At 35.8% G+C, this 16824-nt stretch overlaps 2 protein-coding genes and 2 pseudogenes across 2 annotated transcripts; 2 read left to right on the forward strand and 2 right to left on the reverse strand.

Annotated features, from left to right (window-relative positions):
- Positions 1-2028: 2028 nt before the first annotated feature.
- Positions 2029-2565, reverse strand: LOC136028688 (histone H1-delta-like). The gene has a single exon (XM_065706517.1). It carries the CDS (start codon positions 2563-2565, stop codon positions 2029-2031), a length of 537 nt encoding a protein of 178 aa, XP_065562589.1.
- Positions 2566-6845: 4280 nt separating this feature from the next.
- LOC136028689 (histone H3-like) lies at positions 6846-12618 on the forward strand. The gene is made up of 2 exons (XM_065706518.1): positions 6846-6885; positions 12182-12618. The coding sequence occupies exons 1-2, from the start codon at positions 6846-6848 to the stop codon at positions 12616-12618; spliced, it is 477 nt and encodes a 158-aa protein (XP_065562590.1).
- On the reverse strand, positions 8258-8376 carry LOC136029761 (5S ribosomal RNA; annotated as a pseudogene).
- A 1478-nt stretch (positions 12619-14096) lies between the features above and the next one.
- Positions 14097-14215, forward strand: LOC136029762 (5S ribosomal RNA; annotated as a pseudogene).
- The last annotated feature ends 2609 nt before the right edge of the window (positions 14216-16824 follow it).

The following is a 16824-nucleotide window of genomic DNA, read 5'->3' on the forward strand; positions in this document are numbered from 1 at the left end:
TTCGAAACAAACTTTAAGAACCCCTCTGGTAAATTTGGCCAGATATACGTTTTACACAACCGCGGCGAGCCAGTCTTTAGATAGCTGGCTTTGTGATACCCTGGATATTGTCAGGAAGAACTTTGCTATGACGTTTTGCGCCTCCTTTTCCAAGCCCCTTTCCTACTTTTCCTCTTTCTGTCATATTAAATTCAGTGGAGTCGTCAACAGCTGTAAAGTTTTTGTCAAACTAAGAAATTTCCTTCAAAGCTCGCTCAATTTATATTATTAAAGTCTTTCCCGTAAAAATGTGACTCTGTCGCGCGGCTGGCGCTCCGTATAGATATAGCCACTAGGTATTTATTCGTTTGTTCATTCTTTTCAGTGTTGCCAGATGTACCATAATTATGCGGAATATAGCATAAATGGGAACCAAAAGCATCCAAGCATAATCCTCCTTAAGATAGCATAATCGTAGAATAATTTAAGACGATGTAGAACAACTCATAAAGTCACATCACTAAAACGAACTTAAAAGATGGTTTATCAATTTAAGATGGTTATAGTTATCATTCGAGATGGTTATAATTTTTCGACCAAACTAAAGTAAAATTTTCTGCACAGCGTTTAGTTGCTTAGGTTTTACATTACCGCAGCGACACAGACGCCCAAGCGCTTCCCGTACGGTGATCCTTTTTTGAAGTCCCTTCAGTTCGTTAATCCCAAGATGGCCCTGGGAACTGAAAGAACCAGTATTCCGTCACTAGGTGTCGTAGTGAACCAATTTCCAAGTATCATTTAAAAACCCACAGAAATTGACTCCCAGCGGCGCAAGCTGCCACATGCTTTTAGTAACTTTGAAAAGATAGATGTGCCAATATAAGACTTACCGACAAAAGAGTTTTCCAGATCTGGCAGAACTTGCCGAGAGGGTGCTCTCCCTACTTCATTTGAACGCAGGCCCAGAAAGAATTTTTTCTTCGGTCAGTGATGTCAAGACAAAAAAAGCGGAATCGCTTGAAGAAAGAATGATTGAAAGAAATAAGAAAGAAAGAAAGAATATTGAAGCCGTGTTCGTCACAAAATCGCGACTAAGAACAAACAGTTATTTTTAGAGTCTAAACTTTTTGTGTCGTATATTCTAAGGTATATTCAGGGAACCGCTCTACTTAGGCGAACAATTTCTGCTCAGAGGCCTCATTTCTAGGTAATCTGTGGTTCTTCTGTTTACTTTTCGCAAACATTACGATTCACGAGTTGTATTGTTAAATAAGAAAACAATACCAACAACAGTAATTTTTAAGAGTATAAACTTTTTGTGTCAAACCTTTTCTTTTTAGTCGAAGATTTGATAAAAAGAAATTAAGCGAGACTATTTACATTTGTTTTGTTTTACTGTAAAATAGTACTAGTATTTATATGTCTAGTTGGAATCACACCTCAACTCTCACGATCTAAACTTTGTTATTTTTTATCTTTTATTATTTTTGATTGATATAATCTTATTAGCTATGATTCATCAGTCTCGCTCAGACTACTCGGGAATGGTACCTCCGCTCCCTCAATTTGAAGGCGCTACTCTACCCATTCGGTTATGGCGATATATTGGTACATTTATCAATATGAGCACTTTAATATCAAGTTTGAACCTTACGAGCTAGCTGTTAAATCTAGTCTTTAACATTTTTTTTTTTTTAGACAGCAATAGCGCTAGAATGCAAACGTAAATATTATACAACGTATTTTTGGGCTCAAACAACAGCTGATTTATACTTGAAAGGGAAAAGTAGAGGCTCAAAATTGGAAATTTATAGCATTATAACTTTTTGAACAGAAAGTTTTGAGCATTTGCTTTGATAGCCCTGAAAAGAGCTGTTTGATACTGCAGGATAACTTACTGCACACATTACTTTTTAGCTGGTTTCTTAGCTACTGAATTTTTAGATGCCACTTTCTTGGCGGGAGCTTTCCTGACTGACGGCCCCCTCTTGGGTGTCGATTTCTTTACTGCTACTGCTTTTTTGTTAACAGTGGGTTTCTTGAAAACCTTTACAGGTTTTTGCTAAGGGCCATTGGCTTGATAGCCTTCTTGGCTAAAGTTGACCTTTTAACTGCAATAGGTTTGGCTGTTTTCTTGACGAAGGTCTTCTGAGCTGTGGGCTTGACAGGCTTTACAGCCTTGGAATATTTGGCCCTGACAGGCTTTGCAAGCTTGAAAGAACCAGTTACGCCAGTACCTTTGGGATTTATAACAGTTCCATTTGCAAGACAACGTTTCAAAGCTTGCTTAAGATGCATATTCACAACTTTTGCATCATTGTCAACCTGGAAATTGGCCATTATGTATCTGAGAATGGCCTGACGGCTAGATCCCCCACGTTCTTTCAGGTCAGCAATGGATTTGGTGATCATTTCCGTGTATTTTGGGTGAATACCTGGTGCCTTGACCTTTTTATCCCCTTTAGGTTTTGCTGCCTTAGCTGGTTTTGGAGCCTTTGCCTTCTTTTCCTTCTTAGCTGGTGAAGCCATGCTCTGGGATTCTACAGATGCTGGCGCCATTTCAGTTTCAATTCCAGAAATTTTCATCTCTTCTCTACTTTTTTCTGTCACTAGTGCGACTAAATATTGAATAAATGCTTATTTTCAAAGTTGGAAACCGCTGTATCCGGGTTAACATTTCTCTGTATGCGCGAGTTAAGGAGTTTCGGCCGTGCTTGTGTTTGTTTGAAAAGGCTTTATTAGAATTTTTGATTAGGAGGTAAGCTTTTTAGGAACGAAACCTAAACTAAAGGATAGACAGGTCATTTTTCTATAGTTAGACATTTTGTTCATTGCTTCATCCATGGTAATTTGCCAGAAAGGGGGCAGAGAATAGTTGAAATCCATCAAAACTAGTGTTCAATGTCAATAAACACCTTTTTGCTAGGAATTTAGATCCACGAGGTCCACTTTTTGTTTTTTATTAGTGAAATCCACTACAAGTGCTTTCAGACAATGTAATATACATGCATTTGTGTTTGCAAAATCGCAATGAAATTAATTCCAACTAAAAACTCGGATGCATTTTTTTTCGAAACAAAGGCCTTTATTACTTCTAGTCTTCTATTTGAACGGACCCAAAATATTGAAACTTTTAGGCTTGTATGTCAAATTTGCATTCTAATAGACTCCTACTAAAAACACAGAAGATAAAGCAATAAGAAACGACACCTAAATTTGAGGCTGAAAGTTTCAAACTCGTATTCCAATGAAAACAAATTTCATTTTATTCTAGTATTATATTTAAAAAGACAAGAATTACGTTTTAAGGTTTCGAGATACCGAGGGGGGAGAGTGGAAATGAATTGTTTTTATTTGTTTTAATCACAGCCTATATAAAAGTTCAATATATATACCACTTAAAACGAAACTATTTGTAACCTGAGGAATGTCCCTTGCTGGAGTTGCTGGAGATATTTTCGAGTTTGTTTAATATCAAACAATAGAAATCACAAATTAGCCTAATCGTAAAAAAAAGTATTTGACACATTTACATAATTATATTAATATGAACAAGTAATTAAGGAATCTCTGCCTTTTAGGTTTTTGTATTGAAGTCTCTATAACTGGTAGTACAGGGATGATATGAGGAGGATAAGGAGGCTTTTAAAAACAAGCATCTCTGAATTTCTTTCCTTTTTTTCCCTTTTTTATCAGAATCCCTTTAGCACGACAATTTTCAACCAAAGATGAGTCAAAAATTCGGAGGCATGTTTTCGAAACAAAGGCTTTTATTGCTTATAGTCTTGTATTTCAAAGGGCACAAAATATTGAAACTTTGAGGCTTGTAAGTCAAATTTGAATGCTAATAAAAATAAATTTTACTTTATTTTAGCATTATATTTGAAAAGATAAAAATGGTGTTATAATATTTTTGAGATGCAGGGGGGGTTGGACGAAAAGTTGAAGCAAACTGCATTTTATTTGTTTCAATCCAAGGATATCTAAAAGTTTAATATTCGTTCTTCACAAAAAAGGAATTGCTTTAAACAAGAAAAATATCCCTTACTACAGTATATTTTTGAGTTTTGCTTAAGAACAAACATTAGAAATCATAAATAAAATAAAAAAACGCACAAATGGCAAAATTTTTTTGCCAAAGTTAAAAACGCATAACGAATTGTTGCTATATTTACAATCATTATATTTATATGAATAAGTAAGTAAGGGATGTCTGCCTTTTAGATTTTGGTATTGAAATCTCTATTAGTGGTAGTACAGGGAGGATATGAGGTGGATAAGGAGGCTTTTAAAAACAAGCATCTTTAAATTTCTTTTCTTTTTTCTCCCTTTTTATTCTCTACTTTTAATTATAGTATATTTAGTCTCTACTTTACAAATAAATAAAATAAAAAAAAACGCAAAAGGTTAAACCACAAATGGCAACAATTTTTTGCCAAAATTAAAAACGCATAACGAATTGTTGCTATATAATCACAAATAAACCCATTTTTATTTGTTTCGATCTCAGGCTATCTGAAAGTTTTAATATACGTTCCACTGAAAAAAGGAATTATTTTAAACGGGAAAAATGTCCCTTTCCACAGTATATTTTCACGTTTTGCTTAAAAAAACAACATTATAAATCATAAATAAATAAATTTAAAAAAACGGCAACAAATTGTTACTATATAATCATAAATAAACTCAATTTTATAGGTTTATGGCGTCTTGTATTTTAAAAGACCAAAAGCAGCGTTGGAACAAAACTAATATGCTCAATTCTTAGCATTGAAATGCATAAAAGAAAAGCATTGAAATGAATACCAGCTAAAAGTTGATTTGCTGTTATTTTACGACCTGTAAATTAAAGACAGTCGGATGCCTTTTGTTGTAGTTTCAAACTCATTATTTTGGGCTTCATTCTAAGAGTAAGTTTACAAGGAAATTCATTCGCTAGATAAAATTATGCCAGCTTTTCATACTTGTTTATTAACTGCAAATAACTAATGCAATACTTTCGTCCAAATTGTAAGGCCTAGTGGCAATTTAGCAAAGAGTAGAAACCCATCTTCCTTCGTTCCTACTATCTTCATTCAAACATGAAAGATTGGGCTTGTGCAGTTAAATAGCAACAATCATTTCTTTGAATAATTCCATGATGTGAATACTCCACTTTAGTATATTTGACCGATCAAGGCGATGCCCCATAGATTGAAGAGTCAATTCAGGCATAGGAGAATTAATCATTTAAAACTATTTGTTTCTTGGTGGCTTTCAACTTGATTCAATTGCCGGAATGGTTAACTAAAATATCTTGTGGGCTTATAATGTCACTTTTGTTACAATTTTTGACTTTATTTGTTTTCTTAGATAAATGCGAGTCTAGTGTTGGCATTTATTTATTACCGATAGATGGAAATCAAGGAGATGTCCAACTTAGTCTCTTCTGTTTTTCTTATAAAAGATGTAATCCGTTTGGCACTATTATAATAAGGAAACGAGTTTGTTACCAAGAATACTATTTCACTTTGAAAAAAATCATTATAATATATATATATATATATATATATATATATATATATATATATATATATATATATATATATATATATATATATATATATATAAGAGGCCATTAGCACCCGGTGTTTCAAGGTGGTCCCCCATCCAAGTACTGATCGGGCCCGACGTTGTAAGATTTCCAATATCTGACGAGACTGAATACTTTCAACGTTGTATGGCCGTTGGCTTAGAAATTTTGTAACAAAATGATTGTTGGTCTACAACCTTAAAAGAAATAAAATGCCTAGTTTTAGAGTCATGAACCAAGGTTTTTAGTAGACAAATATTTAAAAAAAATGAAAATATGTTTATTAATTCATTTTCTTAAAACAAACCTTCATTCCATCTGAAAAAAGTGACAAGCCCCCAAAATGTATCTACCTTTGAGATGACTACCCTATGGCTTCCTAGGCTAGTTTAGATCAGTCGAATTAGAGGGTCTTTGAAACTTTATTAATTTTGACAAAAAAGTTTAGCCTCAAATGTATGTTTAGATTTTGTTGGGGTATAATTTATGGATTACTAAAGAAAATATCTCCCCAGCCTCCGGTAAATTCGTGTCCTTTGTTACTAGATAAATGTGTAATTTTTCCTTTTTACATTCAGCATCCTTAATTTCATAGCGTTTTTCATTCTGGGAGTGGTTAAATGCTATAGAGTGATTCAATTAATTTGTAGCCCTAAAAAGGGTTGTTGGTTAATTTAGGGTAGGTCTTGGAGCTAAAATTAGATTCATTTAGGCCTTTGCCGATTTTTCAGTCTTCTTTGGTAAAAGGACTGCTTGAATATTGCGCAAAACACCTGCTTGGGCAATGGCAACCTCCGACAGTAGCTTGTTCAGTTCTTCATCGTTTCTAATGGTTAGCTGAAGGTGACGAGGAATGATAAGAGTTTTTTTTTGTTATCTCATGCAGCATTACCAGCAAGCTCATCAATACTCCATCACCACTGCAGGGTAAACGGGTGCCCCTGCACCAACTCGCTCTGCATATTTGCCCTTTTTCAGAAGACGGTGGATCCTTCCCCCTGGGAATTGGAGACCTGCCCTGTTTGAACGGGACTTTGCGTTTCCCTTTACTTTTCCACCTTTTTCTCTTCCTGACGCAGTTTCTAGGTTACAGAATTCACTCAGACTCTTCTTGATAACGAACAAATTGAAAATGATGCCTACTCTTGAAAGCGCAAATAATTTATACTCCGGCCAGCAAACTTAGTTCCTCTGACAAAAGAATTGTGCACGAACTGTAGTTGGTCTATAAACGGGTCAAATTTTGTTAACGCTATTCATTTGACAATTGCATTTCGTTAGGTATTTTTTAACCATGGCTCCAAAAACTTCAGGAAAATCAGCAAAGAAAGCTGGTAAGGCGCAGAAAAATATCAGTAAAACGGATAAGAAAAGGAAACGAAAGAGGAAGGAAAGCTATGCGATTTACATTTACAAGGTTCTCAAGCAAGTGCATCCCGACTGTTTATTTGTGACTATATAGCAACAATTCGTTATGCGTTTTCAATTTTGGCAAAAAATTTTGCCATTTGTGTTTTAATCTTTTGCTTTTTTTTATTTTATTTATGATTTCTAATGTTTTTTCTTAACCAAAACTCGAAAATACACTATGTAGAAAGGAACATTTTCAAACAGTTCGTGGTAACGAACTGTAGTAAGGAGCGACCCGGCTCAATAGTAACCAAAACTCTAAAAAATGGAATTTTGATACCAATAGCTACAACAAAAGAATCAAATTTTAATGCTGGTTCTAAATATATAAGTTTCATCAAGTTTAGTCTTACCCATCAAAAGTTATGAGCCTAAGAAAATTTGCGTTATTTTAGAAAATAGGGGGAAACACCCCCTAAAAGTCATAAAATCTTAACGAAAATCACACCATCAAATTGAGCGTATCAGAGAACCCTACTGTAGAAGTTTCGAGCTCCTATCTACAAAAATGTGGAATTTTGCATTTTTTGCCAGAAGGCAGATCACGGATGCGTGTTTATTTGTTTTTTTGTTTTTTTTTCCAGGGGTAATCGTATCGACCCAGCTGTCCTAGAATGTCTCAAGAGGGCTTATTCTAACGGAAATGAAAAGTTCCAGTGCCCTTTTTAAGTGACCAAAAAAATTGGAGGGCACCTAGGCCCCCTCCCAAGCTAATTATTTTTCCAAAGTCAATGAATCAAAATTCTGAGATAGCCATTTTATTCAACGTAGTCGAAAAACTTTATAACTATGTCTTTGGGGACGACTTACTCCCCCACAGTCCCCGTGGGAGGGTTAACAAGTTACAAACTTTGACCTGTGCTTACATATAGTAATGGTTACTGGGAAGTATACAAGCGTTTTAAGGAGCATTTTTTTTGGTTGGGGGGAGGGGTTGAGAAGAGGGGGATACGCTGGGGGAACTTTCCATCGAGAATTTGTCATGGGAGAAGAAAATTTCCATGAAGGGAGAGCAGGATTTACTAGCATTATTTAAAAAAAACAATTAAAAAATAAATGTGAAAAAGCTTTTTCATCTGGAAGTAAGGAACAGCAATAAAACTTAAAACAAACAGAAATTATTACCCATATGAGGGGCTCACCTCCTTCTAATACCTCGCTCTTTACGCTAAAGTATTTTTAGTAATTTCAACTATTAGGAAACGAGTTTGTTACCAAGACTATTATTTTACTTTGAAAAAAAAATCATTATAATATATATATATATATATATATATATATATATATATATAAAGATGCCAACAGCACCCGGTGTTCCCAGGCGGGCACCCATCAAAGTACTGACCGGGCCCAACGTTGTGTGATTTCCAGGATCTGACGAGACTGGGTACTTTTAACGTGGTATGGCCGTTAACTGAGAAATTTTTTAACAAAATGATTGCTGGTCTACAAACTAAAAAGAAATAAAATGCCTAGTTTTAGAGTCATGAACCAAGGTTTTTAGTTGACAAATATTGAAAAAGAATCAAAATTTGTTTATTAATTCTTTTTCTTAAAACAAACCTTTATTCCTTCTGAAAAAATTACAAGCCCCCAAACATGTTTCCACCTTTGAGATGACTACCCTAGGCTTCCTAGGCCGGTTCAGATCAGTTGAATTAGAGGGTCTTTGAAACTTTATTAATTGTAAAAAAATAGTTTAGCCTCAAATATATATTTAGATTTTGTTGGGGTATAATTTAAGGATTTTTATGGAAAATATATCCCATGCTTCCGGTAAATTCGTGTCCTTTGTTACTAGACAAATGTGCAAGTTTTTCTTTTCACATTCAGCATTATTAATTTCATAAGTTTTTCCATTCCGGGAGTGGTTAAATGCTATAGAGTTATTCAATGAATTTGTAGCCCTGAAAAGGGCTGTTGGTTAATTTAGGGTAGGTCTTTGAGCTAAAATTAGATTCATTTAGGCCTTTGCCGGTTTTTCAGTTTTCTTTGGTAGAAGGACTGCTTGAATATTGGACAAAACGCCTCCTTGGGCAATGTTAACCCCCGACAGTAGCTTGTTCAGTTCTTTCTAATGGCTAGCTTTAGGTGACGAGGAATGATACGAGTTTTTTTTTAATCTCGTGCAGCGTTACCAGCAAGCTCATCAATACTCCATCACCGCTGCAAGGTAAACGGGTGTCCCTGCACCAACTCGCTTTGCATATTTGCCCTTTCTCAGAAGACGGTGGATCCTTCCCACTGGGAATTGGAGACCTGCCCTTTTTGAACGGGACTTTGCGTTTCCCTTCACTTTTCCACCTTTTCCTCTTCCTGATATGGTTTCTAGGGCACAGAATTCACTCAGACTCTTCTTGATCAACAACAAATTGAAAATGATGCCTATTCTTGAAAGTGCAAATAATTTATACTCCAGCCAGAAAACTGAGTTCCTCTGACAAGAGAATTGTGAGCGAACTCTAGTTGGTATATAAACGGGTCAAATTTTGTAAACGCTATTCATTTGACAATTGGATTTTGTTAAGGCCGTGATTAAGTGAGCTTGAAAAAAAGAGTTTCAAAATTGAAGTAAGGTTAGCCTTCTGTCTTTTAATTCTCTTGAGACCTTCGATTGTCAAAACTTCAAATAGCACCGATTATCAAATCTTGTCAAAGGTTTTGATAGACAGCTTCCTTTGGTGAGATGCTTCAGCCGAGGAATAGTAATATATTTGGCTGAGTCTTGCAAAGCTTGGTTACCGACCAAGGGAGAAGAGCAAATGAGCAAAAGAGCACTATCATTCTAAAGTGCAAAATGCCCATGTATATGCAACTGTGACGGCATGCATTGAGTGTATTTTAAAATTTATTGTTTTTTCCACTTTTTTTCCTAGGCATAGGCTATTTACAATACTTCAGTTGATTAATTCGAAACTAAACACCGAACTTAGTTGAAAGCTTTTTTCGAGGATTCTTAGAAAACCAAAATTTTCTTACAAATTAAAAACAGATTAACTGAAAGTAAGGAGTGGCATTAAAACTTAAAACGAATATAAATTACTTCGTATATAAAAGGGACTGCTTCCTCGTGGACGCTCCGCTCTTTACGCTGAAGTTTTTTACTGTTTTAAAAAATAGAGTTAAGAGAAAGAGTCAGACTTTAGTATGAAGAGCGGGGCGTTGATGAGGAAGCAGCCCCTTTCATATATGAAGTAATTTCTGTTCGTTTCAGGTTTTAATGTCACTCCTTACTTTAAGATAAAAAACACTTGTTTTTATTTAATTTAATTTCTTAACGTTTTTTAATCAATGTATGTTATGATTTATGCTCTCCGTGGATGAATAATTAAAACGAAATTTGCATATTTTTTTTTTGGCTAAATTGCGTTCTCATAGTTTTGATCGAATGATTTTGAGAAAAAAAAAGGATTGGGGAAGGAGGTTTAGTTGCCCTCCGATTATTTGGTTACCTAAAAAGGCAACTAGAAGTTTTAATTTTTTACGAATTTTTTTATTAGTAAGATTACATTTTATTAGTTAAAAACATACGCAACTTACGAATTAGCTTACGTAAGGAAATTCTGTATTCTCATATTTTTATTACATATATGAGGCGGTTCACCTCCTCATCAGTACCTCTCTCTTCACACTAAAGCTTAAATTTTGTCCCGATTCCTTAAGAATGACCCCTGAATCACAAAAGCAGTAGGATAAATAGTTAAAATTTCTAAAAATACTTTAGCATAAAGAGCGAGGTATTAGGAGGAGGTGAGCCCCTCATATGCCTAATAATTTCTGTTCCTTTAAAGTTTTAATGCTACTCCTTACTTTCAGTTGAAAAAACTTTGTCATATTTATTTTTTCATTGTTTTTTTAAATAATGCTTGAAAATCTTGCGCTCCCTTCATGGAAATTTTCTTCCCCTATGACAAAATCCTCCATGAAAAGTTCCCCCTGCAAATCCCTCTCTTGTCAACCCCTGCTCCCAACCAAATGAAAACGCCCCTAAAACGTCTGTACACTTCCCAATAATCATTACTATATGTAAGCACTGGTCAGTGTTTGTAACTTGTAGCCCCTCCCTCGGGGACTGTGGAGGAGTAAGTCGTCCCAAAAGACATAGTTATAAGGATTTTCGACTACGCTGAATAAAATGGCTATCTCAGAATTTTGATCCGGTTACTTTTGGAAAATAATTATCGTGGGACGGGGACCTAGGTGCCCTCCAATTTTTTTGGTCACTTGAAAAGGGCACTAGAACTTTTCATTTCCGTTAGAATGAGCCCTTTTGCAACATTCTAGAACTACTGGGTCGATACGATCACCCCTGAAAAAAAAACAAATAAACACGCATCTGTGATCTGTCTTCTGACAAAAAAATACAAAATTCCACATTTTTGTACATAGGGGCCTGAAACTTCTACAGTAGGGTTCTATGACTTTAAGGGTTGTTTCCCCCCATTTTCTAAAATAAAGCAAATTTTCTCAGGCTCATAACTTTTGATGGGTAAGACTAAACTTGATGAAACTTATATATTGAAAATGAGCAATAAAATGCGATTCTTTTGATGTAGCTATTGGTATTAAAATTCCATTTTTAGAGTTTTGGTTACTATTGAGCCGGGTCGCCATTTACAACAGTTCGTTACCACGAACTGTTTGATAAAGTTGGAGGACAAGCAATATAGACAAAGGTGTTTTATTTCAAATGACAAAACAATTAAGTATGTAAATGCAAAGAAGGATAGAATGTAGGGAAAATGAATTTTCCTGTTACCGTTACTATTCGATTAATCTTATAAGTACGGCTCTCGCATTGGAAGCCCCCGTGGAACTCTGGGATCAAAGCATCCACGAAGAATCCTTTCAGCTTGGGAAAAATCTTTTCGGTCCAAAAGCCTAGATCGCGGTCTATGTTTTCAATGTAGAAGTCTTTCTGGGTAAAAATCATGAAAAAGCAAGTATCTAGCTGAGGAACGGAGATCAAAGTATCAGGCCAAGGAACGGAGATCAGCACCGCCGGTGGGGACTGTAAAGTCTAATGCCGTATTCTTTACTTTACTTTACAGAACCTTTATTAAGATAAGACAGAATTCGACTTGTCTTAACTGATCAAATTTTTCGTGAAACATGGGAAATTATAGAAGCGTAGCATAAATCTGTCCAAAAAAGCATAAATTTGGGCTCAAGAAAGCATAATCCTCTCCGTCTAATCTGGCAACAGTGATTCTTTTAAAGAGAGGCAAACTATCAACATTGTTTTGACAAAGCAAACTGCAAGAAAATCAACAGGCGGAAAGGCATCTAGAAAGCAGCTTGTGACCAAGGCAGCACGTAAGTCGGCTCCTGCTACCGCAGGGGTGAAAAAACCACACAGATACAGGCCCGCAACCGTAGCCCTGAGAGAAATTCGTCGCTTTCAAAAGAGTACCGAACTGTTAATAAGGAAATTGCCCTTTCGGAGACTTGTGCGAGAGATTGCCCAGGATTTCAAAACTGACTTCAGGCTCCAGAGTTTGGCTGTGATGGCCTTACAAGAAGCCAGCGAGGCGTATTTAGTTGCACTTTTTGAGGATACCAATTTGTGTGCCATTCACGCCAAAAGGGTGACCATCATGCCGAAAGATATTCAACTTACCCGTCGTATCCGTGGCGAGAGAGCTAAAGTTCCCTAGTTTATCGCAGTTGCATCTTAACCAACGGCCCTTTTAAGGGCCACTAGATGGATTAAACAAACAGGCGAAATTACGTTAAACAGCGTAGTGTTTGGTGAAAAAAATAGGTATGACTCAAGGAGGCATAATAATGTCAAAATTAAACTATAAGATTCGGCGCAGGATTAAACAAGATTCAAACTATCTAATGAAAAGCGAAAGACACCAAAAGCCAATTTAGACCAGTCTAATAAATCCCAAAATACCCTTCCCCCCCCCCAAAAAAATTACCAGACTCATTTTAATACAATTCTAATAAAGGGGTTAATCCCAGATTTGCCTTTTTTTAAGTTGAAAGCTGAGTTTAAATAGAAATGAGTGATAAATTGATCTGCTGCCAAATTCGGGTTTAGTTTGAACACTGAATTCAAAATATAAAAAAAATTCTCATGCGAATCTCATGTTTTTCAAGTTTCAGCGTTCTCATATTTTCTCATGTTTTTTGGCTATAATAATATGTGTTTGACAATTTCAAAGAAAAAGCCCTGAAGAAGAGTCCAAGTGAATTCCGTAACCTAGAAACCATGTCAGGAAGAGGAAAAGGTGGAAAAGTTAAAGGAAAGGCAAAGTCCCTTTCAAACAGGGCATGTTTCCAAATCCCAGTGGGAAAGATCCACCGTCTTCTGAGAAACGGCAAATATGCAGAGTGAGTTTGTGCAGGGAGACCCGTTTACATTGCAGCGATGATGGAGTATTGATGAGCTTGCTGGTAATGCTGCACGAGATAACAAAAAATTCGTATCCTTCCTCGTCACCTAAAGCTAGCCATTAGAAACGATGAAGAACTGAAATAGCTGCAGTCGGGGCTTACCATTGCCCAAGGAGACGTTTCGCCCAATATTCAAGCATTTCTTCTACCAAAAAAGACTGAAAAGCCGGCAAAGGCCTCAATTAATCTAATTTTAGCTCCAAGACCTACCCTAAATTAACCAACAGCCCTTTTCAGGACTACAAATTCATTGAATCACTCTATAGCATCTAACCACTCCCGGAATGGAAAAAGCTAGAAAATTAAGGATGCTGAATGTGAAAAGGAAAACTTTCACATTTATCTAGTAACAAAGGATACGAGTTTACCGGAGGCTGGGGAGATATTTTCCTTAAAAATCCTTCAATTATACCCCAACAAAATCTAAATATGTACTTGAGGCTAAACTATTTTGTTACAATTAATAAAGTTTCAAAGACCCTCTAATTCAACTGATCTAAACTAGCATAGGAAGCCATAGGGTAGTCATCTCAAAGGTAGAAACATTTTGCGGGGCTTGTAATTTTTCAGAAAGAATAAAGGTTTATTTTAAGAAAAACAAATTAATAAACAAATTAGGATTCTTTTTAAATATATGTCTACTAAAAACCTTGGTTCATGACTCTAAAACTAGGCATTTTATTTCTTTTAAGTTTGTTGACCATTAATCATTTTGTTACAAAATTTCTAAGCCAACGGCCATACCATGTTGAAAGTACCCAGTCTCGTCAGATCCTGGAAATCACACAACGTCGAGCCCGGTCAGTACGAGGAAGGGTGACCGCCTGGGAACACCGGGTGCTGTTGGCATCTTTATATATATATATATATATATATATATATATATATATATATATATATATATATATATATATATATATGATTTTTTTTTCAAATTAAAATATTATTCTTTTTTACTTCAAAGTAAAATTATATATATATATATATATATATATATATATATATATATATATATATATATATATATATATATATATATATATATATATATATATATATATATATATATATATATATATATATATATATAGATATATATATAGATATATATACATATATATAAATATATATATATATATATATATATATATATATATATATATATATATATATATATATATATATATATATATATATATATATATATATATATATATATATATATATATATATATATATATATATATATATATATATATATAAATAAGTTGTCTGTCTTTGGATCTGTGGATCAGGTGACGTCATGTTTCTGTGTCGGCTGACGTCATGAAATTAGTTGTCGTCATTTTTGCTTTGACGGTGACGTCATTAACGGTATTTAAGACATTTGTTCACGGAAAAATGTTTAATTGTAAAATGACTGAAGAACCTATTGGGTTTGGGATTTTGACTTGGATAAGGTCATCAATGCCTACCAGATTTAAGTTAAAAAAACAAAGGTTCGTCGATATGTACTTCATAGTGACGCTGAAAAATAAAGAAGAAAAAGAAAACTGAAAAAAGAAAAAAGGTAAAAAACTAAAAAAAAAACTAAAAAGAAAAAACACTCAAAGAGAAATTACAGACCGGGACACAAATGACGACCGAGACAGAGGGAATATAAGTGACGACCGGGAACCTCAAAGAGAAATTACACACTGGGACACCCAGACACAAATCACGACCGGGACACAGGGAATATAAATGACGACCGGGACACAGGGACACAACTACAACGGGGACGCCGGGGGCACAGGCAGGATATATAAATGACGACCGGGACACAGGGATTGTTCGAATAGAAATTACAGACCGGGACACCGGGACACAAATGACGACCGGGACACAGGGAATATAAATGACGACCGGGACACTCAAAGAGAAATTATAAACTGGGACACCGGGACACAAATGACGACCGGGACACAGGGAATATAAATGACGACCAGGACACAGGGACACATCATTAGAATAATGAGGTATAGATCTGAATACGGATTGTTTTTCCCATGGACAATTATATGTTGCATGTTCAAGAGTCAGTAAACCTGACAATCTATTTATATGCACAGACAATGGGACAGCGAAGAATGTTGTATATTCGCATGTTTTACGTAGTTAAAAACATATATTTATATCTATCTCTATTCACAGATGGGACACAGGGACACAACTACAATGGCGCGTAACTAATATGGCGCGTAACGACTTACGCGCGTGGGGGGGCTTGGGGGGGCGCGAAGCGCCCCTCCAACTAGGTGTTAGGGTGGCGCGAAGCGCCACCCCATATATATATATAAATAAGTTGTCTGTGTGTGTGTGGGTCTGTCTGTCGGGTGACGTCATGTTTGTGTGTCGACTGACGTCATGTTTTCAACTGACGAAATTACAGACCTGGACATCGGGACACAAATGACGACCGGGACACCGGCACATAAGGAATATAAATGACGACACTCAAAGAGACCGGGACAAAAGGAATGTTCGATTAGCAATCACCATCAACAAAGCACCGGGAAATAAATGACGACCGGGACACAGGGAGTATAAATGATGACCAAGACATAAGTAAAAAAAAAACTAAAAAAACTAAAAAAAAGGTAAAAACTACAAAAAAAAGAAAAAAAAACTAATCTATATATATAAAAATAAGTTTCTCTGTGTGTGTGGGTCTGTCTGCTGGGTGACGTCATGTTTATGTGTCGACTGACGTCATGTTTTCAACTGACGAAATTACAGACCGGGACATTGGGACAAAAATGACGACCGGGATACCGGCACATAGGGAATATAAATGACGACACTCAAAGAGAAAGCGACCGGGACAAAAGGAGTGTTCGATTAGCAATCACCATGAACAAAGCACCGGGACACAAATGACGACCGGGACACAGGGAGTATAAATGACGACCAGGACATAAGTAAAAAAAAACTAAAAAACTAAAAAAACGGTAAAAACTACAAAAAAACTAAAAAGAAAAAAAACTAAAAAAAAACTAAAAAAGAAAAAAAATAAAAAAGGAAAAAAAAATGAAAAATAAAGGAGAAAAACACAACTAAAAAAATGAATGCATATACAGACCGGGACACCGGGATACAAATGACGACCGGGACACAGGGAATATAAATGACGACTGGGACATAGGGACACAACTACAACGGGGACGCCGGGGGGCACAGGGGGATATAAATGACGACCGGGACACCGGGACACAAGGAATATAAATGACGCCCGGGACACTCAAAGAGAAATCACAGACTGGGACACCAGGACACAAATGACGACCGGGACACAGGGAATATTAATGATGACCGGGACACAGGGACACAACTACAAAGGGGGCACTGGGGGGCAAAGGGGGATATATAAATGACGAAGGCGACACAGGGAATGGTCGATTTGCAATCATCATCAACAA

This window comes from Artemia franciscana, chromosome 7 (genome assembly GCF_032884065.1).
Source record: "Artemia franciscana chromosome 7, ASM3288406v1, whole genome shotgun sequence".
Lineage (NCBI taxonomy): Eukaryota > Metazoa > Arthropoda > Branchiopoda > Anostraca > Artemiidae > Artemia > Artemia franciscana.